At 47.2% G+C, this 27,703-nt stretch overlaps 1 protein-coding gene and 1 pseudogene across 4 annotated transcripts; one reads left to right on the forward strand and one right to left on the reverse strand.

The window, feature by feature from the left end:
• The first annotated feature begins 331 nt into the window (after positions 1 to 331).
• PLCD4 (phospholipase C delta 4) lies at positions 332 to 27,159 on the forward strand. Of its 4 annotated transcripts, none has more exons than XR_003506155.1 (16): positions 332 to 2,434; positions 8,193 to 8,248; positions 8,383 to 8,541; positions 9,745 to 9,973; positions 11,081 to 11,210; positions 11,778 to 12,009; positions 18,681 to 18,882; positions 19,818 to 19,962; positions 20,766 to 20,918; positions 22,570 to 22,737; positions 23,959 to 24,115; positions 24,448 to 24,564; positions 24,801 to 24,973; positions 25,688 to 25,889; positions 26,215 to 26,364; positions 26,452 to 27,159. XR_003506155.1 is itself a non-coding variant. In XM_027513513.1 (16 exons), the coding sequence occupies exons 2-16, from the start codon at positions 8,227 to 8,229 to the stop codon at positions 26,556 to 26,558; spliced, it is 2,280 nt and encodes a 759-aa protein (XP_027369314.1). In that variant the 5' UTR covers positions 335 to 2,434; positions 8,193 to 8,226; the 3' UTR covers positions 26,559 to 27,159. The 4 variants fall into 4 exon arrangements, 3 of the variants coding, with proteins under 3 accessions (XP_027369314.1, XP_027369323.1, XP_027369332.1); XM_027513513.1 differs by having other exon boundaries at positions 335 to 2,434; positions 25,754 to 25,889; XM_027513522.1 differs by lacking the exon at positions 332 to 2,434 and having other exon boundaries at positions 8,223 to 8,248; positions 8,383 to 8,438; positions 25,754 to 25,889.
• LOC113875171 lies at positions 4,949 to 5,732 on the reverse strand (annotated as a pseudogene).
• Positions 27,160 to 27,703: the final 544 nt, after the last annotated feature.

The raw sequence follows: 27,703 nt of genomic DNA on the forward strand, positions 1-27,703 counted from the left end.
GTTCAATCTCTGGTCTGGGAAGATCCCACCTGCAGCGGGGCAACTAAGCCCCTGCACCACAACTACTCAACCCACGTGCTCTAGAGCCTGTGAACTGAAACCACTGAAGCCCACCCGCCTGGAGCCTGTGCTCCACGAGAGAAGCCACCACCATGAGAAGCCCACACACCACAACCAAGAGTAGGCTCTGCTCTTTGCAACTAGAGAAAGCCCATGCACATCCACGAAGACCCAGCAGAACCAAAGATAAATAATTTTTTAAAAAAAGAAAAAGAATTTGCCTTGCAATGCAGGGTACTTGGGTTCGATCCTTAGTCAGGGAACTAAGATCCCACATGCTATGGAGCAACTAAGCCCATGTGCCACAACCAGAGAGTCCATGAGCTGATCATGAGATTATGATCATGAGAATCCATGAGATATCCCACATGATGCAGCAAAGATCCCCCAGGCTGCAACTAAGACCCAAAGAAGCCAAATTAAAAAAAAAAAAAAATCCTGGAGTGTGGAAGGGCTAGTATGGAAAAATAAGGACAGGACAACGTTGGAGGAGTGGAAACAGAAGAATAAGACAAGCATGGGAAACAGCCTCTATGAAGTAAGATATGAAATCAGCACAGTTTAAACCTTAGTGCCTCCTAATCTTCCTGTTCCCCGGGAATGGCCTTCCCTCTTCTGCCTCTACTCCCTGCATATTCCTTTTCCTTTATTAAAACCTGCTGTCAGTGCAGTAAACTCAACTTAGGTATAAATTTTGAGACTCGTAAGGCTTCAGAAATTACCAGTTACTAAAACATGAAACCCTTTTGTTGTAAAATATAACAAAGCTACAGAAAACTACATAAAACGTATAGCTTCATAAGTTATTATGAAGACCCTTATCAACAACCCAGGACCAGAAACAGAACTTCGCCAGCTATTTCAGAAGCCAGCTACGTGCCCCATCCCACTGCAATGCCTCTCTTTTCCTCAAAGTAACCACTATCCGGACATTTATGGGAATTACTCAGAAGGATTTTATTTTAATGGGACTAAAGGTTTAGCTATAAATAAGCACTAATGGTAGAATATTAGGCAGTTGAGCGATGTTTGGAGGAGCCACAAGAGGCAGCCAGGTCCCAGCACACTCAGAAATGACACCACTTTGTACAGTGAGTTCACTCTGTGCCTGTGATTAAGACATTACTCACTGGAAGATGACCCCACAGAAGTCCAAGTACAGAGCTGTGCCCCTACCCTCAGCTCCATTCTGTCATACACTGATCCAAAAAGAGCCATACCCCACAGTCTTCCCAAGGCAGAGCAAAAGTAGGTCCCAGCTCACAGTACTGGGGAGATTGTAAGGGACTGGCGGTCTCTGCTCTGACCTGTGAGTCCGGGCCATTGCTGAAACTTCCCTGGGCCTCCGTTTCTCACTGTGAAGTATGGAGCTGTAATAAAGCCCTTGACAATCCCCTATTCCTCTCCTACTTTCCTCAATCTTGGTGTTTGTTTCCGCTGCCTATTCGTACACGCTTTAAGAAGTTCATTACCTTGCTTTCCCAGCTGGATGTCTTTCCAGCCTTGTGTTCCTCTTTTTGCTTTTGATCCTTATACACTATGAGTCTGCTTCATTTCTACATGTACCTTTATAAACACACAGATATGTCCTTGCCTGTTAGAGATGCTGAACAAACGGTTGTAGGATGAATGAATCTATGAAACAAATTGTCTCCTACATTCATATATACATTCCTTCAATATTCAGCAGATATCTAATATATATAGAGACACCAACCTTTCCCTCTACACTCTAAAATCATTCTTCCTCCTTTTGTCACCTTCCCCCTTTCCCACCGTATCTTTTCTACTTTCCCTGAGCCATAAAGTTAGACTGAGTGCTCAGCAAGACAGGATGCAGAGACACAGAACCAGGCCAATGGAAACAGACACCATGGAAGGGAGCCAGATGAAATAAGGGCAAAGACAGCTGTACAACATGCAGAGAGAAACCAACCAGAATGAAAAACAGTGATTCATGGAGCACTGCTACTCGGATACTCCTTGGGTTTCGCTCTGAGAGCTGCTGCGAGATTGAGGTCAGTGAGGGCTGGCATGGAGAGGAAGGGCAGACAGGCTCCTCCTCCCTGGAGATGCACTGCTCGTCAATCCCTCCCCTTAATCCTGTGCTACCCACCCCACCCCCATGACTCCCTCATGCTGACCAGTGTCCTGGGCCTTTAAGGGATGGGCTGGACTGAGGAGAGAACTCACACCTCTCCCCACCCTACTCCTTCCATCTGGCTGTAAGTCAGCCAGCGACAGCAGCAAACTGCAGCAGAAGAGGGGAGGAAGCCAGCGAGTGCAAGAAGAGCAAAGGAGCCCCACTGGATTTCCTTGCTCCACGGCGGAGAGCATCCCAGAGCTCAGACATAGGACGGCTATCCTGCCCACGGTAAGGGCTGGAGGCTCTGACCAGCCACTGCTCCTAGCTCCTACATGCCCAAGTCCTTGCCCTTGGCCTCCACATGCTTATTCCCCCTGACTAAATCATCCCCTGGACTCCTTTGCCTAAACAGGTTTACGGGCCCCCGACCTGCTGGTTTTCTGTAGCTTATCCACTTGGACTTATAGTTTTCCTACTAGCTATATCAGTCACCTTTTTATATGAGGACCTCTTAGCTACCCAGGGCTGTCACTGTGTAGATAAGTGGTGATCTCACCCCAGGAAGGGAAGAGAGAGAACTGAAGCAATCATGCTTCAGCATGAATTCATTAACAGATTGTTGAGGATTACCACATGAGGGTTGACCAAGACCCACAGAGGGGAAGGGTTGGGGGGAGTCTTCTATTATCAGAAACCCCTGATAATAGGCAGAGAGTTGTGAGACTTCCTTGGAAAGAGCCAGGGTTTGAGTTCTATGCCTCATTCTTAGCCTGCTCAATGATCCAGGGCACTTTGTCGGTGCCCATGAAAGAGAGGCGTAATGGGAAGGATTATAGAACCAAAAAACTGATTTTCAGACAAGTTGGTGTTGAGACCAAAACAACAATTCACACTTCAGGGACTCTGTCTGACCTACTCCCAGCTGCCTCCTAGGTCTGACCAAGTGCTGTCAAATAGGAGGCACTTGAGAATTTATGGGATGAGTGGAGGCATGAACGAATCTGGTTGATTCACAGGTGTCCATGAGAACATTAAATTGATGTGCACAAGAGTACAACAGAATCTTTCTAGGCACAGGAAATATTCTTTCATTTTTACTGTGACTTCTCTTTAAATAAAGCTGCCTTTTCGGGGAAGCATTGTAAAAAAATATTGGAAGAGTACCCGCTCCTGGTCCTGTCTCTGATGTTAACTAGCTCTTTGACTTTGAACCATGGCTTCCTGATCTACTGTGGGAGGGAGTAGAGGGTTCCCTAGATTTGCTTGTGTCTCAGGAGCCCTTGTTAAAAATGAATATTCCTGGACCCCATCCTTAGAAACTCTGATCTGGTAGATTTGAGGTGGGGCTAAGGAATCTCTGTTTTAAGACACTCTACAGGAGACATTGATATAACAGGAACCACTAGATTGATGTGTTGTATGAGTCTTCAAGCTCTAACATTCTGAAGGCTATGACCTGTGACGGGAGCCATGAACCAGGTTTGTCATAATTCTCCTCCAAAGAAAGAGAGTAGACAGGATGAATCTCTTCCATCCTGCCCTCAGAGAGACTGTGCTGCTGCTAAGTCGCTTCAATCATGTCTGACTCTGTGTGACCCCATAGACAGCAGCCCACCAGGCTCCCCCGTCCCTGGGATTCTCCAGGCAAGAACACTGGAGTGGGTTGCCATTTCCTTCTCCAATGCATGAAAGTGAAAAGTGAAAGTGAAGTCGCTCAGCCATGTCCGACTCTTCTCTACCCCATGGACTACAGCCCACCAGGCCCTCCATCCATGGGATTTTCCAGGCAAGAGTACTGGAGTGGGGTGCCATTGCCTTCTCCGCAGAGAGACTGTAGACACCTCAAATTCCACTATAAGCCACAGGCAACTCTACCAAAGTCCATCTCCAGGTGATATGAAGCCACCTGTCAGCTGAGGACCAAATTTTGCTTGGCAACCCTTGGCCACTTCCTGCCCTATTTGTGTATCTATTATCTCATCTGTATTGTAGAGGTAATTATCTGTATCCTCAGGGAGCTCCACATATGTGCCTAGACGTAAAGAGTTAAGACCCAACCTCTCTCTCAGTCATTATCCTCTGATTCTTGCCTCTTTCTCTTGCTCCCACTCCCAAATCCTTTTTCCCTCCTCTCCAAACTGTACCTGCCTCAGCTGTGACCATCCTCCCCATTCCACCTTCAGGTGCCAGAGGAAACACCAAGACCTAGAACACCTAGGTTCTAAGTTGCATTCTCTGAGTAGTTTGTTTAGTCAGTCTCCTAGGATACAGGGGAAAATGAAGCTGAGCAGAAGGATCTGTTACTCAGGATCCCCACCCAAGAGTCCCCCTTCCTGAACCAAAGTCTCAAGCACCTTTCAGGGGACGAGAATCCAAGCCATTGCAAATTAGAAGAGAAACAAAAGAGCAAGGAGTAATGAGGAGAAGGGATGAGAAGGATGAGAAGTCAAGAGCAAAGAGAGGCTGACTTAGGTAAGCAAATAGGAAGGCAAAGGGAGGGTCAGGAGAGAGCAAAGTGAGCTAGGAAGAAAGGAAAAGGAAGGGGTCAGGTAGAAGAGAGGGAAGGGGAAGAAAATAGGAAGAAGGAAAAGAAAGGCTGTTGAGTGGGATATGGTAGGAACAGAAAATGATGGGGTGGCGGGGAGGGAGAACAATGTCCCTCACTGGGTCCCAGCTCTGCTTTCATCGGCTTGCTAGAGAAAGCCTTTTCTAAGGGTAGTCTCGGTGAGGTCTCTGAGTTGGTCAAATGGAGACCTCAGTTCTAGCCCCAGTTCTGCCACTTAATTCCTTAGGTGACTGGCAGTTCAGCTAGCCTTCTGTCCCTTTATTTTTTCTAACAAAAGGATTCCCATACTTATTACTGAGCTCCATAGACCGCTGGTGGGGAAACAGAAAGCACGGGGAGCTAAGCATTTCGTCTCCCCTGTGAGTTGTTCAAAGAGCGGTGATGTTCTGTGATCTGGTTGGTTAACGTACAACCTTAACACAGGATAAATGTGTGCCACTTCATACGTGAAGCTTCTGACACAGCCAGCTTGGTTCTTCTCCAGTGTCTTCTCTTGGAGTTGTATCTGATTACCTGTTTTCATTGGAATCTATTGAGGAATGGGATGATTCTGCTTTTTTTCGTGGTCAGGAGTTGCCTGATCCTGAAAGTCTTGTGAGAAGACATGGTGAGATGCAAACTCAATCACACATAGGATGGCAGAGAAAAGAGCTCCTCTGTCCCTTTTCTACAAAATGAAGTCCAGCTCTGACATCCTGTGGCTCCCTGAGTTGAACCTAGCCCTCTATCGGCCATGTGTCACCTAGATACAGTTTTAAAACAGTGACTCAAGAATGGGAGCAGGGCACGCCAAGCTCTGAGGTTGAAAGAGTTTGACAAAAGAATATAAAATCATTTTCTAAGGCTGGTTTGAGATGAGGTAGGGCTGTTCCTGTGCTTGGGACTGTTCTCAGATCTCCCATGTCTCGACATTGTGGTGAGGCTCCCAGACACAGGCATATGGAAGGTAATTCTGTCTTCTCCCAGGGCCAAAGCCCACCCACCCCAGAAGTTCAGAGGAGAGAGGAGGCAAAATGTTGGCAAAGGGGATTAGACTTCAGCCCCAGGTTGACCCCAACCCCTCTTAGAGTCTGAAACTCTAAGACATTTAATGAAGATCTATTACTTTTTAGTCTTCATAGAACTTTTGCAAACCTTGGATTCCAAGCTGTGCAGCACCACCCAGCAAAGCAGAGATGCTTTCCTGTCTTCTTTCCTTCCTTCTTCCATCCAGAGGTCTCCTCTGGTCTCACTCAGGATTCTACATGCAGCCTCAGCCAGTAAAACCTTTCCCTCTTGGGACTGAAGCTGTGTTCTTGCTCTCCTGAGAGTTGCCTTATGTCTTCTGCTTAGACTCAGATTGGTTTCCTGCACATTCCTACTCCTTTGGAAAATCTTCTCTAGGTCCTTCAGTCAGGAGAGCTATAATTTCAGTGACTTCTACATCATTCCTGAAGATCATCACCCTGGGTGGCTTTACAGGCTCTTCCTACTTAAGGGAGATGGGGCACTAATATGCTGTGTGACCTCAGACAAGTCACATCATGTTTCTGGATTTCTGCTCTAACGTAGGGAGTTGAACTACATGATGTTTAAATGGAGTACTAACTGAATAATTAGTTTAAGGATTCTTGCCCTTTTTTTTTTTTCAGATGTTCACCACTGACAAATTGTTAAACTTATTCAGGGATGTTCCTGGCAGTCCAGGGGTTAAGACTTCACACTTTCACTGTAGGAGGCACAGGTTTGATCCCTGATTGGGGAATTAAGATCCCATATGCTGCAAAGGGCAGCCAGAAAGACTTTTTTAAAGTTTAAACTTACTAATTAAAACCCACAATATTTCTCTTCAACCATGGATCCTTTGCTTATACAAAAGCATAAAGCTTTATGTTCCGTGGACTTTGCCAGTTTCAGCATGATTTGTTTTAAGCACTGAGTATATTTGTTCTAGGCACAAAGCTAGGATCAAAGTGGCCACAAATCAAATCATCCAGTTCTTTTCAAGGCAAGTTTGTTGTTAGCTCTTAGAATAACTTCAGTTCAGTTCAGTCACTCAGTCGTGTCCAACTCTTTGCAACCCCATGAATCGCAGCACGCCAGGCTTCCCTGTCCATCACCAACTCCCGGGGTTTACCCAAACTCATGTCCACCGAGTCGGTGATGCCATCCAGCCATCTCATCCTCTGTCGTCCCCTTCTCCTCTTGCCCCCAATCCCTCCCAGCATCAGAGTCTTTTCCAATGAGTCAACTCTTCGCATGAGGTGGCCAAAGTATTGGAGTTTCAGCTTCAGCATCAGTGCTTCCAATGAACACCCAGGACTGATCTCCTTTAGGATGGACTGGTTGGATCTCCTTGCAGTCCAAGGGACTCTCAAGAGTCTTCTCCAACACCACAGTTCAAAAGCATCAATTCTTCGGCATTCAGTTTTCTTTACAGTCCAACTCTCACATCCATACATGACCACCGGAATAACCAGTCCTAAATGAACAATGGCACCCCACTCCAGTACTCTTGCCTGGAAAATCCCATGGATGGAGGAGCCTGGTGGGCTGCAGTCCATGGGGTCACTAAGAGTCGGACACGACTGAGCGACTTCCCTTTCACTTTTCACTTTCATGCATTGGAGAAGGAAACGGCAACCCACTCCAGTATTCTTGCCTGAGAATCCCAGGGACGGGGGAGCCTGGTGGGCTGCCATCTGTGGAGTCGCACAGAGTCGGACATGACTGAAGTGACTCAGCAGCAGCAGATGAGCATATATTTAAAGGTAGGAACTCTCTTTCAGTAGGTAGAGAAAACTTGAACATGCTGTTCTGAGACTATGTAACTTATCTGGTTCATTAAAACTGTGAGAATTACTATTATGAATAAGAGTATGAGCTATACTTTATCATGTAAAGGTAGAAGTGGCTTATTTAGCAAGGCGCAGCACTAAGTGTGGTAGAAGAGACAAAAGAAATACTCTGGCCTAGCTTGTCCAGAGCTGGAGGATCCACACAGGAGCATGGAGAGGGCTCCTGGAAGGGAAGTTGAGATGATTCTGCTTGGAGAAGGAAAGGCTAGGATGCAGAGAGATTCCAAGTTCTGAAAGGGGGCAGCCAGCAAGTCAGTGATTCCTAATAATGGGGAACTGATAGAGGTGTGGTCAACGTGACCTCATGGATTGTAGGGTGTTGGAAAAGAAGAGGGTATTTGGCAGAAACCCCTGGGTTGGCCCTGTCGGAGATGGCTGTGGGAAACGGCAGAAACTCTGAAATCAGATATATTTGGGTTTAAATTCCAAGTCCCTGTGTGATTGAGACAAGTTTCTTAGCCTCTCTAAGCTTCAATCACTAAACTCAAATTAGAAGTGAAAAGAGCTACAAATTATGTAGATGAAGTAGCTGACACAATGCAGGCAGTCAAGGAACACTAATTTCCTTTTCTTCCTCCCTCGACCTATTACTCTAAGACCTCAAGATTAACCTGAAGCCTCTTGCTGCTCCTCGCTCCTTTAGGTGACTCTGGCATCAGCTGGTGAAGCAGTGGGTGATGGCATATCTGCTGCAAGGCCGTGAGTACCCCTGCAGAAGAGGGCTTGGGGAGACAGCCCAGAGACAGGGAGGAGGCTGGACTCCTGTTCCAAAGCTCCTCCTGGGCCCTCCACCTTCCCTACCGGCTACTCAGTCCCTGCTTCTCCTGGCTCAGGGCTGCCCATCAATCAAGATCTGCTGCTGATGCAGAAAGGCACAATGATGCGCAAGGTGAGGTCCAAAAGCTGGAAGAAGCTAAGATTCTTCAGACTTCAGGACGATGGCATGACAGTCTGGCATGCCCGGCAGGCTGGAGGCAGGGCCAAGCCCAGCTGTGAGTGATGTGGGTAGCCCGGGGTGGGCATGTGGGTGGACAGGACCTTACAGGCCCAGCAGCTTGAGGGCAGAGGAGTGACCAGTGTCTTATGATGTGCCCTGTTCTGGTCTCTTTAGTGTCTTTATCTGAGCCTGTAAAATGGAAATTATAACTGTACTAGCCTCTTCAGGGTGTTACAAGGATCAAATTGGTTATGGTGTGCAAAGATCTTCCAAGAGTCTTTGCCACATAATAAGGCTAAATAAATCATAGGTTTTATCTTATTACTATCATCATCATCATTATTATTATAGCATAATCTCGGGTAGCCAACTGTCTAGATAAAAGCCCTGGCTCTGCCAATTTCTAGCTGAGTGACTTTGGACAAGTTATTTAACTTAAGCTAATATAAGTTTCCTCATCTACAAAATGAGGATTAAACAGCCTAGTACATTACAGGAGCTCAAGAACTTAATGTATATAAACCACCTAGCATGAGGCCTGAAACCCGGATCAATTTAGTGAGTTAACCATTATAGTGAATATTTCTAAATATCGTAAATGCGTCATAACAGTGTTCCTCCTATTGGCCAAACACTTTATGATCCCTCTAAAAATGTGACCACAGGACTCACGTAAGAGAATCTACTTTAGAGACATAACCAGAGCTTACGATCCACACCAGCCCCAGCTGAAGAAGCAGGGGGAAGGATTTCTCTGGCTCCCTCCCAGACATCTGGAAAGAGGAAGCCCTCAAACCTGGAATGAGAGAACTGAATTTGGGCACGTCATGCTTTGGTGTAACTGCTTCTATCCTGCAAGTGTGCTTCCACTTGTCAGCCCCACCAGTCTTCCTGTAATTGATCACCATTGGATTGGCCATGGAAGGGACCATCCCTTATTTAAGATTAGGACGCTGAGGGGCTACATCATTTTCGTCCCTGTCACACTGCCAGTTGGTGGTTGGAAGCCAGGTCTTGCCATTTCCAGCACAGGCCCCTTGTCATGCTGCTATGAAAACAACGACTCATGTGGCAATCTGAATTCCAAGAATCTGCATCTCCCTGTACTAAGGCTTTGGGGGTTTTAGTCTATGGAGGCTGGGGTCCCTCCTCCTGTGGTCTCAGAGAGAAGAAGGGGGAGTACTGGTCCTTGGCTCTCAGCTGCTGTGATTTGTCGGACCCTTTGCTTAGGGCCCCCCACTCACTTCTTCCCTGGCAGTCTCAATCTCCGACGTGGACACAGTACGTGAGGGCCACGAGTCTGAGTTGCTGCGCAACCTGGCAGAGGAGTTCCCCCTGGAGCAAGGCTTCACCATCGTCTTCCATGGCCGCCGCTCCAACCTGGACCTGGTGGCCAACAGTGTCCAGGAAGCCCAGACCTGGATGCAGGGGCTCCAGCTGTTGGTGGGCTTTGTCACCAACATGGACCAACAGGAGAGGCTGGATCAGTATCAGCAGGATGGAGTCAGATTGGGATCCAGGGGTCACTGAAGGAGCCAGATGCTGAAGGGCTAGGGACAAGTAGGAGGGGGCACAGGGCTAGAGGGGCCTGAGAGTCCAGATGGGGTGGCCAGGGACAGCTTGGGCTGATGTGAGGCTGAGATACTGAGGGAAGAATGGAGGCCTGTGATGGCACAGACAGAGTCACACAGAGTTTGGAGAGGAATCAGGGCCCCCAGGATTGGGTAAAGGGACCGTGAGAGGCAAACTAGGAGCTGATCCTGAGAGCTGAACAGAAGATCCCAGTGGCATTAACTCCCATAGGGATGGGGAGCAACTCCTTAGGGGGCTTAGTGGAATCAACTCACTTCAAGTTTCCTAGAATGTATTCATCTTCTATGCTGGTCCATTCATTTATTCACCATCTATTAAGCAGAATGTAAGAGGCACTATGCCAGGCTTTAGGGATACAAAGATTAATGAGGCTCAGATATTATTTTAGTCAGCAGAGAAAATAGAATTGTGTGAATAATTTAATTTACCAGCATTACAGTACTTAGCTGATATGTGGGTGTTCAAAGGAAGGAGAAATACTTATTTCTAGCTGAGATGGTCATGAGAAAGCTTCAGGAGAAAGTAGCGTTTGAGCTGAGCCTTGAAAATGAGTAGAATTTGAACTGAAGGGAAGAGGAGGGGAAGGCACTCGTGTCTGAGGAAACATCATGAATAAAGACCCAGAGGTAGGAAGCTGAAGAGCTGGGACATCACCAAGCAGGGGCTTGCTGAATCTGTCTGAGGTACAAGGTAGTCATTTCTGTGTTGAGAAGGCTGGTTTGGGGCCAGATCACTGGGGTGAAGGAGATCTTAATTTCTATGTTAGGGAAGTTGGGCTTCTTTTTGCAGGCAACAGGGATGTCCCCAAAGGCACCTGAGCCATGCAGGGGCAAGATAGATTGGTGCTCTGGGGAGATTATTCCAGAAGCTAATGTGGAAAATGAATTGGCTCTGGGGAGGGGACTGGCAACAAAGACAGGGGAGCAGTCAATGGATGAATGTGCACACACATCTGCACACACAAACACACACTCAGTGCTTTTGCCTTGACTCAGACCTGGATGGCTGAGTGATTGGTTCCAGCGTGGAGACAAAAACCAGGATGGTCGGATGAGTTTCGGAGAGGTCCAACGGTTATTGCACCTGATGAATGTGGAAATGGACCAGGAATATGCCTTTCAGCTTTTCCAGGTGAGTCTTCTGGGGAAAGGTTAGCAGAAGCCAATCAAGGCCACATTCTCCCTTAGCCAGAAGTCCTCCAACCCTCTCCAGCAACACACAGCTGTTGAATCTCTCCTACTACGCCAGGTTCATTGGGAAGTGTGGGTAGGACATGGTTCTTACCCTTCAGTCTTGTTGGAAAGATGACTCATAATCTTATGAAAGGTAAATAACAACATGTTATTACATCAGACCTCAGGGACCTCTCTGTCCTTGGCCAGGATTTCACAAGTGCCTAGTACAGTGGAAAACTCCAACTGGCATGTGAGTAAATAGAAAAAGGGATCTTCTGATCTTTTAGGGACATGTTGGGGGCATTTAATTCTTTCTAGTTGAAATTTTTCTCCAGTAGCAAATGGTATGGCCGAAATTTTGCTTTTTACTTCCTGTCGTGGCTTTTCCTATGAACACTAAATGTCAGGAGTTCTGTGGAAGCCAGCCTGGCTCCATCAATAATAACGCCCTTACAAGGAAAGTCAAAACTGCAACATCTGCCGTTAAAGGGTTTTTTACTCTCCTCTAAACCCTCTTCTGCAGACAGCAGACACATCCCAGTCTGGGACTCTGGAGGGAGAAGAATTTGTAGAGTTCTATAAGTCATTGACTCAGCGTCCAGAAGTGCAGGAACTGTTTGAAAAGTTTTCATCTGATGGGCAGAAACTGACCCTGTTGGAATTTGTGGATTTCCTCCAAGAGGAACAGAAGGAAGGAGAACGGGCTTCTGACCTTGCTCTGGAACTCATCGACCGCTATGAGCCTTCAGAAAGTGGTAAGAGGACTAGGGTGGTGAGGCAACACACATGGGGGCCAGATGGGGGACCAAGAGACAACTAGCCTTCTGCCTAACTAAGGGAAAATTCAGTCCCCCAGACCCCGTTCCCAATCATCTTCATCTCATTCAATCACTCCTCCAGAAGGAGAAAGCCATTTCCTGCCCACATAAGACAGGAGTCTCCTCTGTAGTGCTGTATCTCTTAGGAGGAAGAACATTCCGTAAGTCCCCTTTCCTCTACCACGCTCATATTTCTCATTCTTCACTTTCACACTGTTCTTCCTGATATCAACCTTTGTCCTCAGTGGAAACATAAAATCCTTCTCCTCTTACTTTTGGCTTCTTCTCTAGGGCATGTGATTCCTTTCCCTTTAGTTCCCTTCATGGTTCCTGTTTGCTGTCTCTTTAAGTGCTGGCTCTCTGCCCTTTCCTGGACTTTCTCCAAGTTCCCCAGGTGGTTTTTGAGTCCTAAGTCCCTGAGCTGGGCACCTAGTCAGCCCCTGGCTGAGGTGGATGATGAGGTAGACAATCATTTGGCTCTTAACAAGCAGTTAAAATATGCCCTCTCTGCCCTCAAACCTTCTCCTTGCCCCTTTAGTAGACACCTTCCTGCCCTTCATTCCTTGCAGAGCATGAAAAACTTACATTATTAACAAAAAGAGGGCTTCCCTGATAGCTCAGTTGGTAAAGAATCCACCTGCAATGCAGGAGACCCCAGTTTGATTCCTGGGTTGGGAAGATCCGCCGGAGAAAGGATAGGCTATCCAGTCCAATGTTCTTGGGCTTCCCTTGTGGCTCAGCTGGTAAAGAATCCTCCTGCAATGCGGGAGACTTAGGTTCAATCCCTGGGTTGGGAAGATCCCCTGGAGAAGGCAAAGGCTACCCACTCCAGTATTCTGGCCTGGAGAATTATATGGACTATATATATAGTCCATGGGGTCGCAAAGAGTCTGACACAACTGAGTGACTTCCACTTTACTTCACTTTATAGCTCTTACATTATTTAGTCCTTTGTGTGTGTGTGTGTGTGTGTGAGTGTGTGAGTGTGTTAGACGCTCAGTAGTGTCCAACTCTTTGCGAACCCATGGACTATAGCCCACCAGGCTCCTCTGTCCATGGGATTTCCCAGGCAAGAATACAGGAGTGGGTAGGCATTCCCTTCTCCAGGGGATCTTCCCAACTCAGGGATAAAACCCCAGGTCTCCTGCACTGCAGGCAGATTCTTTACCATCTGAGCCACCAGGGAAGCCCTTAGTACTCACTGCTGCTACTGCTGCTGCTAAGTCGCTTCAGTCGTGTCCGACTCTGTGAGACCCCGTAGACGGCAGCCCACCAGGCTCCGCCATCCCTGGGATTCTCCAGGCAAGAACACCGGAGTGGGTTTAGTACTCACTACATCCTTGTAAATCAAAAGCAATAATCTTTATTGGGCCTTTGCTAAGCATCCCATAATGTGCTGATATCTCTACATGCCTTTTCTCTTCTAATCCTTCCAACAACCCATGGAAGTAGATTTCTATTATCAACTCAGTTATACAGAAGAGGAAAACTGAGATTCAGAAAAATTAAATGACTTGCTCAAAGTCAACAGCTAATGAAAGGAGGAATTGTAATTCAAAGCCAGATCATTGACTCTTACCTGGTGCCTCTCTTGAGAATGAGAATAAGACATGAGAGGAATGTGAGCTGGACAGGTGACCCAGGTTTCTTAGGTCTCAATTCCCATTCCCTTTCATTCATTCATTCATTCATTCACTCGCTACTTCAGCAAATGCTCACTGAGTACCTGTAATGTGCCAGGGCCAATGATAGGCAACAGAGATACAGTAGTAGGTCAGACAAGGACACTACCCTCATGGACCGTGGAGCCAAACAAAGTGTTGCAATCACTGATTCCAGATTTATGTGGGTGCTTAGAGAAGAAAGGGGCTGTGACGCAATCTTTTCAGAAAACTAAACAGAAGAGGAAGTTGAAGGGTTAAGACAGGATCCTCTGTTTCCAGTGAAGAATCCAGCATACATCATTACATTTATTCTGCCTGTGTGCATGCTCAGTCACTCAGTCGTGTCCAATTCTTTGTAGCCCATGGACTGTAAGCCCACCAGGCTCCTTTGTCCATGGAATTTTCCAGGCAAGAATACTGGAGTAGGTTGTCATTTCTTACTCCAGGGGACCTTCCCAACCCAGGGACTGGATCCTTGTCTCTTGGGTTTCCTGCACTGGCAGGCAGATTCTTTACCATTGAGCCACCTGGGAAGCCCCACATTTTTTCTATCCACCCTTTTTGGAGTTCTTTCCCTTTTCACTTGATTATCAGATACAACAACACTGTGGCTGCAAAGTGTGGTATCAGTCAGGAGACAGAGGCTCAAGTCCCCACTCTGCTTCTTATAGAGTACTGAGTTGCTTAACCTATCGGAGGCTCAGTTTTCTCATTTGTAAAATAACTGGTGATCAAATGAAATAAAGCACATGAAAAGTACCTGGTAGCTATGGACTTTATCAATTTGCAATTTGAGTCATTACAGTCAAGAATGAAACTTTGTGGGATTTCTCTGGCAGTCCAGTGGTTAAGACTTTGAACTTCCACTGAAGGGGGCATGGATTTGATCTCTGATCGGGAAACTAGCACCCTGCACGCCTCAAGTCTGGAGAAGGCAATGGCACCCCACTCCAGTACTCTTGCTTGGAAAATCCCATGGACGGAGGAGCCTGGTAGGCTGCAGCCCATGGGGTCGCTAAGAGTCAGACACGACTGAGCGACTTCACTTTCACTTTTCACTTTCATGCATTGGAGAAGGAAATGGCAACCCACTCCAGTGTTCTTGCCTGGAGAATCCCAGGGACGGGGGAGCCTGGTGGGCTGCCGTCTATGGGGTCGCACAGAGTCGGACACGACTGAAGCGACTTAGCAGCAGCAGCAGCATGCCTCATGTCATGGCCAAAATATAGAAAGAATGAAACTTTGAGCCCAACTTCTTGCCATTTTCCACCATCGCCAGGCCTTGTCACACCTGGAATGAGGAAGCTAGGCTTGAGAGTAAAGCTGTTCTGCCTCCCCTGTAGCAAAGTCATCCTCAGTGAGACTTCACAGTCCAGCAGTGTAGGGCAGATTCTGACATCTGACTCCCTGGGTTCAAATCCCAGCTCCTTCACTTATTAGTTATGTGACATAATATTATACAGGAGGCGGTGACCAGAACCATCCCAAAGAAAAAGAAGTGCAAGAAGGCAAAGTTGTTGTCTGAGGAGGCTTTACAAATAGCTGAGAAAAGAAGAGAAGCAAAAGGCAAGGGAGAAAGGGAAAGATACCCAACTGAATGCAGAGTTTCAGAGAATAGCAAGAAGAGATATGAAAACCTTAAGAGAACAGTGCAAAGAAGTAGAGGAAAACAACAGAAAAAGAAAGACTAGAGACCTCTTTAAGAAAAGTGGAGATATCAAGGGAACATTTCATGCAAGAATGGGCACAATAAAGGACAGAAACAGTGAAGACCTAACAGAAGCAGAGGAGATTAAGAAGAGGTGGCAAGAATACACAAAAGAACTGTACAAAAGGTCTTAGTGATCTCGATTTCCACGATGGTGTGGTCGCTCACCTAGAACAAGACATCCTGGAGAGTGAAGTCAGGTGGACCTTAGGAAGCATTACTATGAATAAAGATAGTGGAGGTGATGGAATTCCAGCTGAGCTATTTAAAATCCCAAAAGATGATGCTGTTAAAGTGCTGCACTCAATATATCAGCAAATTTGGAAAACTCAGCAGTGGCCATAGGACTGGAAAAGGTCGGTTTTCATTCCAATCCCAAAGAAGGGCAAAGCCAAAGAATGTTCAAACTACCACACAATTGCACTCATTTCACATGTTAGCAAGTTTTTAATGCTCAAAATCCTTCAAACTAGGCTTCAGTAGTACACAAACTGAGAACTTCCAGATATACAAGCTGGGTTTAAAAAAGGCAGAGGAACCAGAGATCAAATTGTTAACATTCTTTGGATCATAGAAAAAGCAGTAAAGGAATTCCAGAAAAACATCTACTTCTGCTTCATTGATTATGCCAAAGTCTTTGACTGTGTGGATCACAATAAACTGTGGAAAATTCTTCAAGAGATGGGAATACCAGACCACCTTACCTGTCTCCTAAGAAACCTGTATGCAGGACAAGGAGCAACAGTTAGAACTGTACATGGAACAAGGACTGCTTCAGAATTGGGAAAGGAGTATGTCAAGGCTGTATGTTGTCATCCTGCTTATTTACCTTATATGCAGAGTATCTTATGTGAAATGCGAGGCTGGATGAATCACAAGCTGGAATCAAGATTGCCAGGAGAAATATTAGCAACCTCAAATATACAAATGATACCACTCTAATGGCAGAAAGTGATGAGGAACAAAACAGCCTCTTGGTGAGGGTGAAAGAGGAGAGTGAAAAAGCTGGCTTAAAACTCAACATTCAAAAAACGAAGATCATGGCATCCAGTCCCATCACTTTGTGCAAATAGAGGGGGAAAAGTGGAAACAACGACAAATTTTATTTCCTTGGGCTCCAAAATCACTGCAGACAGTGACTGTGTGCGTGCTAAATCACTTCGGTCGTGTACGATTCTGTGCAACCCTAGGGACTGTAGCCTGCCAGGCTCCTCTGTGCATGGAACTCTCCAGGCAAGAATACTGGAGAGGGTTGCCATTTCCTTCTCCAGGGGATCATCTTGACCCAGGGATCAAACCAGGGTCTCTTATGTCTCCTACAGTGGCAGGCAGGATCTTTACCACTAGCGCCACCTGACAGTGACTGCAGCCATGAAATTAAAAGACCCTTGCTCCTTGGAAGGAAAGCTGTGACAAACCTAGACAGCATATTAAAGAACAGAGACATCACTTTGCTGACAAAGGTCCGTATAGTCAAACCTATGGTTTGTCCAGTAGTCCTGTATGGCTGTGAGAGTTGGACCATAAAGAAGGCCGAATGCCTAGAAATTGATGCTTTCGAGTTGTGCTGGAGAAGCCTCTTGAGAGTCCCTTGGACAGCAAGAAGATCTAACCAGTCAATCCTAAAGGAAATCAACCCTGAATATTTACTGAAAGGACTAATGCTGAAGTTTCAATACTTTGACCACCTGACATGAAAAGCCGACTCATTAGAAAAGACCCTGATGCTGGGAAAGATTAAAGGCAGGAGGAGAAGGGGATGACAGAGGTTGAGATGGTTGGATGGCATCACTGACTCAATGGACATGAGTTAGAGCAAACTCTGGCGGACAGTGAAGGACAGGGAAGCCTGGCATGCCCTAGGGCTGCAAAGAGTCAGACATGACTGAGCGACTGAACAACAACCACAAATGTGACCCAGGGTATGTTACCTAACCTCTCAGGGCAGATTATGTTATATCCACCTGATTGTGTTGGTGAGAGGATTAAGGGAGATGCTGCATGTTATGTCCTTGGCAATGCTCAAGAAACCCTCAGGCCATAGTAAGCAGTAGCTACACAGCCCAGGGCATAACACACAGGTACCTTGGTCTTGGGGCTTCCCAGGTGGTGTTAGAGCTGAAGAACGCCTGTGCCAACATAGGAAATGTAAGACATGTAGGTTCGATCCCTGGGTTGGGAAGATCTCCTGGAGGAGGCGTGGCAACCCTCTCCAGTATTCTTGCCTGAAGAATCTCGAGGACAGAGGAGCCTGGCAGGCTACAGCCCATAGGGTAACAAAGAGTCTTCAGACGTAAAGCAACTTGGCATTCATGCACGCACCTTGGTCTTGTCACTAACAAGTCTTTGACTTTGATCCTCTCTGAGCCTCGGGTGCCCCATCTATGAAATTAGTCCTTTGGACTAAATACTGTGCTGTCCTTCATGGTAACCCTGAGCCCCATGTGACTATTTAAATTTAAATTACAGTCGGCTCTCTGTATCTACAGGTGCCACATCGCGGATACAGAGGGTCGACTGTACCATGAGATTCTGTGTAAGGCACTTGAGCGTCCATGGATTTTGGTATCTGCTATGGGGAAGGGGCCGGAGAAGGCAATGGCACCCCACTCCAGTACTCTTGCCTGGAGAATCCCAGGGACAGGGGAGCCTGGTAGGCTGCAGTCCATGGGGTTGCTAAGAGTCAGACATGACTGAATGACTTCACTTTAACTTTTTACTTTCATGCATTGGAGAAGGAAATGGCAACCCACTCCCGTGTTCTTGCCTGGAGAATCCCAGGGACGGGGGAGCCTGGTTGGCTGCCGTCCATGGGGTCGCACAGAGTCGGACATGACTGCAGTGACTTAGCAGCAGCAGCAGCATGGGGAAGGGGGAAGTCCTGGAGCCAATCTCCTGTGAATACAAAACAGTAATTCAGTTCCACAGTCACACAGCAACATTTCAAATGCTCAGTAGCTTTATTTATTTAGAGGTTATCATACTGGGCTGTGCAGACCAGAGAACACTTCCATCACTGTAGAAAGTTCTGTTGGGCAGCACTGGACTAGCATGATCTTAATAATTCCCTTTGTATTTTTATGGTTCTCTGAGGATGGGGATGCTTGAAATGACAGGCTGGATAGGGCAGTGGGGTCTGGAGGCTGGGAGTGGACACCATTTGAAAGGCTGGGCCCTGGAGAGGGGTGGGGTGCTCTGAGCAGAGAGCTTCTCACTCTAGCCACTCCACACCCCAGGAAAACTGCGGCATGTGCTGAGCATGGATGGCTTCCTCGGCTACCTCTGCTCGAAGGACGGAGACATCTTCAATCCAACCTGCCACCCTCTCTACCAGGACATGACTCAACCCCTGAACCACTACTACATCAACTCCTCCCACAACACCTACCTGGTGGGGGACCAGCTTTGTGGCCAGAGCAGCGTGGAGGGATACATACGGTGCTGTGGGGCTGGGGGGTGAAGGGGTCCAGCTCATGAGATGGGAAGGTCTGTGGGAAGTTGGAGGGGAATTGTTAGTTGACTGCAGGAATTGAAATGCTGTTGTGGGGGGATTTGAGCTGAGGATTCCTTGGTCCCTGAGAGACTTGGAGGAGATATTGAAGACTGGCAGGAGAGTGCTGTGGAAACCCTGCGGGTAAACACAGCTTCTCTTTCATAGGACATGAAATTACCTTGGCACCAGGGGTCCTGACAAATTTATTTTGAACAAATAAATAAACTCAATGTTAAATGGGAGGCAGTAGGGAAGAGGATTTAAAAACATAGGTTCTGGAGTCAGACCATTTAAGATCAACCACTAGCTCCCTCACTTGGTACTCTGAGGTCAAATACTTAACCTCTCTCTGCCTCAGCTTCCCTATCTGAGACACAGAGAGGATTACTATTCTGTCTATTCTGTCTAGCTTGTTGTGAGGATTCAATAAGGTAATTTATGTGTCAATAGGTAATAAATGGTACCTGACTTTATTGTGATTAACCATGCAATAGGTCAAATAGTCAAGGCATCTTTGTAATGTCAGCAGCTGAACTAGTCGCTTCATGTGCAACTTCCCTAGGAAGCCTAGCAAGGAAGTAAAATGTAAATTTACCGAGAGTTTGAGTAACTCAGGTGTCATATAAAGATATACAAGCAGAACACCAGAAGGCAGTATGTGATGGCTCCCTAAGGGAGGATTGTTGAGTAGGGCCTGGTGGAGATCAGTGTGAGCTGCAGGTGTGTCCCGGCAGACAGACAGGGGTCCACGGAGATGTAAATTGACAGTCTTGATGTGTGAGTGCCAGTGAGCACTGTTCTCTCCAGAGAGGGAAGAGGGTCCCTATGTGAAAGATCACACCTTGACCCCTCCCGTCCCTGGGGGGTGGGGTTCTTGCAGGGCCCTGAAGCGGGGGTGCCGCTGTGTGGAGGTGGATATATGGGATGGACCAAGCGGGGAACCTATTGTTTACCACGGACACACCCTGACCTCCCGCATCCCATTCAAAGATGTTGTGGCCGCTATAGGACAGTATGCCTTCCAGGTGGGAGCCTCAGGATGGAAATACTGGTGATTAGCAAGAGGATCTGAAGGAAGAGACTCTGGGTCTGGGGTTGGGGAGGGATGCAGGGGAAAGTAAAAGTATTAGTCACTCAGTTGTATCCAACTCTTTGTGACCCCATGGACTATAGCCCAACAGGCTCCTTTATCCATAGAATTCTCCAGGCAAGAACACTGGAGTGGGTATCCATTCCCTTCGCCAGGGGATCTTCCCGACCTAGGTGATGTCAAATGACATATACGTAAAAGAGATTTTAATTGTGAAGCATCAGGCAAACATTAAGGGATTATTATGAATAAGTGTTGGATGTGTTACTAGTTAAGTAGTCATAGAAGTAATTGCTAACTGTAATGATTACTTCTAAAAACTTCTGTCACCCACCTGGGAGAGGGCGGAGGAAGAAACAAACTGGTGGGTAGAGCTGGGAGGCAATAGCTATCTGGGGATGAAAGTCTGAAAGTATAACGTGAACATGTCTGGGGCACTGGCCTGGCTTTCCCACTCTAAGCCTGAAAACTCAAAGGTCCCATAAGGACCTGGGTCAGACCTGGCACAGATCTGAGATTTGGGGTCCCAAGAATGACTTTTAGATGTGGGGTGCCTAGACCCAGGCAGATCTCCTGGAGGCCTGGCATGGGGTCAGAGGACTTTTGGCAATCAGGGTACTCAGTTGAATAATTGGCAGGGGGTGGGTGGTGGGGTGGTGGGTGGGGGTGGAGCTGGAGAATCAAGAAGGTTATAGGCCTCAGAACTCTGGCTCCAGCATGCCTTCCCCTCCTGACCAGACGTCAGACTATCCAGTCATCTTGTCGCTGGAGAACCACTGCAGCTGGGAGCAGCAGGAGATCATCGTGCGCCATCTGACGGAGATCCTGGGGGACCAGCTACTGACGACAGCCTTGGATGGGCAGCCTCCCACTCAGCTGCCCTCCCCCGAGGTAGGGACCCTGCCTTCTAGCCCAGGCTTCCCTACCGGGCTTGGCTCTTCCTCCCAGGCCCATCTGTTCCCTTCTTCTCACCCTCAGATGGACCGTCTTGCTCTTTAATATTCTCAGAGACAACTTTAATTTTTAAAAAATCGAATTCAGGGTGTTCCAGTGTGGCCTAGTGGTTATGATTCCAAGCTTTCACTGCCAATCCCTGCTCCAGGAACTGAGATCCTGCAAGCCGAGTGGCATGGCCAAAAGAAGTAAAAAAAAATCTAATTCAACATAAAACTCCAGATATAGCTTTCTAAATTTAAAACCATTTGTTTACTTTATATTTCTTTTTTCAATGGAAGATCTTCATTTTTTTTCCTGATAGTTCATTATTATAGGCTCTACAAATATAAAGGGAGATTACCCCACCATAATCTCAACCTCTCCAATAACAGCTGCCAACATTATAGATTTTTTACACACTTATATAGACATATATATGTATATATGGTTACATTTTTAAAAAATGTGAATGGGATAATCCTTTCTATCCCTTTTATATATATCACAAATATTTTTTCATATGTATTTTCTTTTTTAACAGTTCTATAGTATTAAACTTTATGTTACTGACCATAATTTACTCAACCAGTAGGTGGTAAAAATAACCAGTAAATTGTAAACATTTAGGTTGTTTATAATTTTTCATTTGTACATAGAGCTTTGCTCATTTACTCTTTCTTTGAAATGGATTCCTAGGAAAAAAATTGCTGGGTTGAAAACTGCATGTTGACATTTTTGGTTATTATTGTCAAGTTGCCCTCGTGGCGGGGGGGGGTGGGGGGGGTGGGCAGGGTGCAGAAAAAAACCAAATTTCACTCCAACTGAACAGTGTAAGGGGATGACTACAAACAACTCCAGTAGTGAGATGATTCGTAATGGCAAACATGAAAAAAAAGTTTTTAAAAAACAAAGGTCTGTTTTATTCTTTCAAATTAACTGATATTATTTACAAACTTTTTTATATTAGTTTATAATTTTTCTTGATATATAACTTTAAAAAATGTTAAAGATATTAATGCTTTAAAAATACTTTTTTGCAGTCTATTTGGGCAGGGGTGGCCACGCTGTACGACTTGCATGACCCAGTTCAAAACCAGGGACTGAACCCAGGACACAGCCGTGTGGAGTCCTAACCACTGGACCGCCAGGAAACTCCCCTTGCAGTCTATTTTTTCTTTTTGTCTTCATAGCCTCTTCTGTTTTACAGGTTTTTAACCTTTATGTAGTCACCTCTGCCAATCATTCTTTATGTCTTCTGAGTTTTCAAAGGCTTTCCTACCTTGAGGCTTTTCAGAAAGAGTCTCTATCTTCCTCTAATACTCTAATGTTCTTTACATGTAAATCTTGAATCTATGAGGAATCTTTACGTCTCAAATGTGAGGTAGGGGTTCGCATGTATTTTTTACCTTAGAGATGTTACAGGTCAGCTTAACCATAAGAAATCCCTGCTCTATGTATCAAGTAGCCTTCCTGTGGGAACTTCCGACCACTTACTTGCTTCCTTTGCCTTTGAGATGGTCCTGTGAGAGCTGCATAGGAGCTGCACGACCCACAGGAGGGGCCCAGAGCAGACAGGTAGACAGGCCCCTCTGTTTTTGTCCCCTAGGACCTTCGGGGGAAGATCCTTGTGAAGGGGAAGAAGCTAATGCTTGAGGAAGAGGAGGAAGAACCAGAGGCTGAATTGGAAGCAGAGCAGGAGGCTAGGCTGGACTTGGAGGCCCAGCTGGAGTCTGAGCCCCAGGACCTGAGCCCTCGCAGTGAGGACAAAAAGAAGGTAGGCCAGAAGGGTGGTCTTTCTGCTCTGGCGTTTGATTAGTCAGTACTACAAGCTGAGACCCCATTTGTGAAGAGACTGGAGCCAGGCAGGGTGGAGAACCAAGGAGCAAAATGCTCCTTGCCTCCAATGACAAGAGGCATGAGAATCCATACACAGCATCATCATATAGATTGCCATATACAGACATATGGCAGTGGCTTTCCAACTTCTTTGTTCTGTGAGATCTTTTTTTTTTTTTTTTAATGAAATTCTATATGGAAGCTCAGGTCACAAAATAGATATATGCAGAGTCATTCTGGTTGAAGTACTTCTTTGGCTTTCTCCTGGGTCTCCCAGGTGACTTCTGAGACATCTTTGTACTACTTCCCAGTCTCTTTAAATGATACTTCAAAAACCACTGATGTGTGCATGTGTGTTGTTATATTAGGTAAGTAGGGCTTACTAGAGTGACTGCTATGACCTCAACTAAAGTGGGTTTATTGCTAGAAAGTTTCTTGGAAAAGGTGAGTCTGAAAAGGGACCAGAAATAGCCAAAGAGGAGGAGCATGAAAGGTTGGGGAAGGGCTGCCAACAGTGGGATCACCAAGATCTTGCTTTGAAGTCTGCATTTCTCTCTCTTATGCACTTGCTTGGCTCAGCTGAATGACTTCTAGCTAATTATCCTGTTCTCTCTGGAGCTGTGTTGTCTCACCTGCTGCCATGCCCAGGGATGGAAATGGGAATTCAGAAAAATCTATAGATGTTACTCTGGGACTCTGACATCCTTCCAGGTGTGAGTTCCATGACCATTTGCATAACTTGATGTATCTGGATTCATATACATTTTGATAAAAAATTAATTTGTTTTAAAAGATGAGAGGTAGTGAGGATGACATCTCTGTTTAGCAGTGATAAGTTAAAGACCTGTTACTTGCACAGTAACCCTTCAAGCCCAGAGGCTGAAACTGATCCCTTTAGTATACGTAGACTGCTTTTATTCCCATTCCCATCCTCAGGTTGTGATGTGCCCGCTGTTGTGTCGGCCTTTGTGTTGTCAGATTATGGCCCAGGCTCCTATTTCCAAGCCTGGGCTTCTTCTCTTTCCCAAGCAGGTGAGGCAGGAGGGAGGCAGCGGGCAGAGCCTTAGGTTGGGTGGGGAAGTTCAGATCTTGGCCACTGGCTTCTTCCCTCTCGGATTGCTAATGGCTCAACTCTGTCATCCTCTCTCTCCTTTTCCAGAAACCCAAGGCCATCTTGTGTCCAGCCCTCTCTGCCCTGGTTGTCTACTTGAAGGCTGTCACATTCTATAGCTTCACTCACTCGAGGGAGCACTACCACTTCTATGAAACATCATCTTTCTCTGAAACCAAGGCCAAGAGCCTCATCAAGGAGGCTGGTCAGGACCAAGAGGGAGGGATGGAAATGGGATGGGTAAAGTCAGGTCTGACGGGTAGGAGGATGAGTTCCAAGAAAGAGGATGAGGGAGCAGAGGGACGCGGAAGTTAAGGAACTCCCCGGACCAGGTATGGGGATAGGAGGTGAACAGTGGACTCAAGGCTCTAGTGGAAAGACAGCTGGGGGAGGTGGTCTGCATGGAGCAGAGACAGTCACAGCCTTAGGAGATGCTGGAGAGAAGAGTGAAGTAGGTGGGCGGGGGCTCTTGGGACCAAGGAAGTAGGAGGGTCCACTCCACCCACTACCATCTCAGGACCCACACCCTCTTTACAGGTGATGAGTTTGTGCAGCACAATGCCTGGCAGTTAAGCAGAGTGTATCCCAGTGGCCTGAGGACGGATTCATCCAACTACAACCCCCAGGAATTCTGGAATGCAGGCTGCCAGATGGGTGAGGGAGTGGTAGGGACAGGGAAGACGGAGTGCAAGGGCAATGGATGGGAAGTTGGTCCCTGGGTGGCAGCGGGGCCAGAGAGTGCTTCAAGGGGAGTGCCGGGCTGAGAAAGACATTCTCCAGTGTTGCCAGCAGCCCTTTTACACCCAAAAAGTTCTCAGTCTGGTTTCCCTGGAAGATGGCTGCCTAGTCCCCAAGGTGACTCTTTCCTTTTTTTCTCCTGGGGTCCTCAGTGGCTATGAACATGCAGACAGCCGGGCTGGAGATGGACCTGTGTGATGGGCTCTTCCGCCAGAACGCTGGCTGTGGCTATGTGCTGAAGCCAGACTTCCTGCGCGATGCCCAGAGTTCCTTCCACCCTGAGAGGCCCATCAGCCCTTTCAAAGCCCAGACCCTCATCATCCAGGTATAATGGAAAGAAAAACCACTGGGAAGAAACTGGGATAGCTGAAATAGAGCCTGGGGCAGGGGGGAGGGGGGCAGGGGCGGCTAGGTCTGACAGGAGTGTAATAGAGGGAAAGTTCCTCATGGGGCAGCATGGACTTTGGAGTCAATCGCCTAGGTCCAAACCCATTTACTAGTCATGTAATGTTTGGCAAACTTAACCTTATTCTCCTCACCTGCAAAATTGGGGTAATACTGCCTACTGTACAGAACTGTTGAGATTAATCTGTGTGTGTGTATGTGTGTGTGTGCTCAGTCCTGTCTGACTCTTTGTGACCCCATGGACTGTGGCCCACCAGGCTCCTCTGTCCATGTAATTTCCCAGGCAAGAATACTGGAGTGGTTGCCATTTCCTACTCCAGGGGATCTTCCCAGGGATTGAACCCGAGTCTCCTGCACTGGCAGGCAGATTCTTGACCACTGAGCCACCTGGGGAGCCCCTCATTAATCTGAAGTGCTGACAACAGTGCCTAGGGCACAGAAGTGCTATAGAAGGGTTGCTGTCATAACTTTCCCACTTTCAGGCCTTATTAAATTTCTACTTGGATGAATTTTAAATTGCAGGTGAGGTACTAGAAGAAAATATATTACCCATGAGAATTAGTTTTGTAAACCATAAGCATATAGTGCAAGGTCCTATGTCTCCCCCTCCCCTCAGCCTTCCTCCTCCCCCCAGGGTGTGAGAGCTGGAGGGGGGCTGGGCTGAGCAGGAACTAGTGAGGTTCCAGAGCCCTGGTTGCAGGTAATCAGTGGTCAGCAACTCCCCAAAGTGGACAACACCAAAGAACAGTCCATTGTGGACCCCTTGGTGAGAGTGGAGATCTTTGGCGTCCGCCCAGACACAACCCGGCAAGAGACCAGCTACGTGGAGAACAATGGTGAGACGCTCGGCAGTGCTGGGGAAGTGGGAGGAGCATGGCTGTGGTTTCCCCACTGTCCAGGTCTCCGTTAAGCACAGTCCGTCACCCTTCCTGCCCCTCTAGGGGAAGCAGTGCAGACAGGACAAAGGAGGAGGACTTGGTCTGAAGCCAGGTCTCTCACTTACGGTGACCTAAGCAGACTGCTTATCCACTCGGTTTCCTCACCTGTAAAGTGCTGACTGCTCTGAAAATGAAGCAAGAGAACACAGGGCAAGCAACTCACCAGCGCCGTCAATAATGTCTGTTCCTTCATCCTTTCCCTCACTCACCCTCCCTGGCTCAGGTTTTAATCCATACTGGGGGCAGACACTGTGCTTCCGGATCCTGGTACCTGAACTGGCCCTGCTGCGTTTTGTGGTCAAAGACTATGACTGGAAATCCCGAAACGACTTCATTGGTCAGTACACCCTGCCGTGGAGCTGCATGCAGCAAGGTGAGATGGTCCTCCCTCTCCCGGCCCACACCCCAGCTCTGGCCGTCTTCCTGATGCTGTCCTCTCCACCCCTCCAACCACCCCCAGGTTACCGCCACATACACCTGCTCTCCAAGGATGGCCTCAGCCTTCACCCAGCTTCCATCTTTGTGCACATCTGCACACAGGAAGTGTCAGAGGAGGCTGAATCTTAAGGCAGCCACTTCACAGGCGGAGTGGATTCACTGGCTGTAGATGGTGAGAAAAATGAAAAAAACCTGGAAGGATGCTCCAGAAAGCAAACAGTGGTAAAAACCCGAGCTTTGGACTGTGCCTTCTCAGGCACAAAATGACTTGGTCCTTCCTGACAAGCAAATGTAGGACCCGATTTTTCACCTTCTTTCTCTTCCCTTTCTTCGTTTTCACAAGCTTCTGGCATCATTCCTGTCCTTTCCCTCTGCAGACTCTACACTGGAATTCCTTCCTTCCTCTGGCTATAGGCTCAACACCATACCCAGATCTAGGACAGTGCTTTCCCACCAACTCTGGCTCAAAGGCACATTGCAGCTAGAAATCCAGAGAGGGGCTTGGGGGCAGAGAAACCCAAAACCTAAACCTCCACCCCTAACTTCCTCAAAGTCCAGAGCCAAGGGAAAGACAAATCAAGCCTCAAGTCTCCCCAGGCAAAGGCTGGGGAAGGAGATCTGATCCCCTGTATTATGACTCTCAAGAGAACACTGCATGGCTCTGAGAGTCCCCACTGGACTCCTGCTCACTTGTGCCACCAGTATAAATAGAGCTTCTCTCTCAAATTGGCATGAGTGTGGTCTCTTATTGTTGGGCAAGGAGATATGAGGGTTGGGGGACATTTGGGTAAGACAGGTGGGGTAGAAAAAAGTGGGAAAACAGGGTTCCCCAGGCCCCTCAGGATTCACTACACAGAAAGAGTTAAGAAGTATGACTTCTACATGGCAGGGTAAAAGGAGAAGACAGAGAGTTACGTGATCCCAGGCTTCCTAAAGAGTTGGCCTGGAATAGTCTTGCTTTATGTCTGGTGTCTCAGCATAATTATTAATAGTACCCTCTTCGATTTTCCTAGTGTCCCAGTTTAGATGATTTATGATACAGTCACTGTGAAGCACCGACAGAATTCTGGGTGAGAGATTTACCTCCCCAAGTGTCTGTCTTCCACTATCCTGTGCTTCAACTCCAGTCCAGCAGCTGAGCTGGTCTGAGGATGCTGCTGAATTAAAGCTGCTTCTATGAGAAGGCTGAATGGGTAGCAATCCTCCATCTACTGGAAGACAAAGGGACTTGGAAATAAGGAGAAGGCAAGGGCTAACTCAGGCTCTAGGACAGA

Source organism: Bos indicus x Bos taurus, chromosome 2, assembly GCF_003369695.1.
Source record: "Bos indicus x Bos taurus breed Angus x Brahman F1 hybrid chromosome 2, Bos_hybrid_MaternalHap_v2.0, whole genome shotgun sequence".
Classification (NCBI taxonomy): Eukaryota; Metazoa; Chordata; class Mammalia; order Artiodactyla; family Bovidae; genus Bos; species Bos indicus x Bos taurus.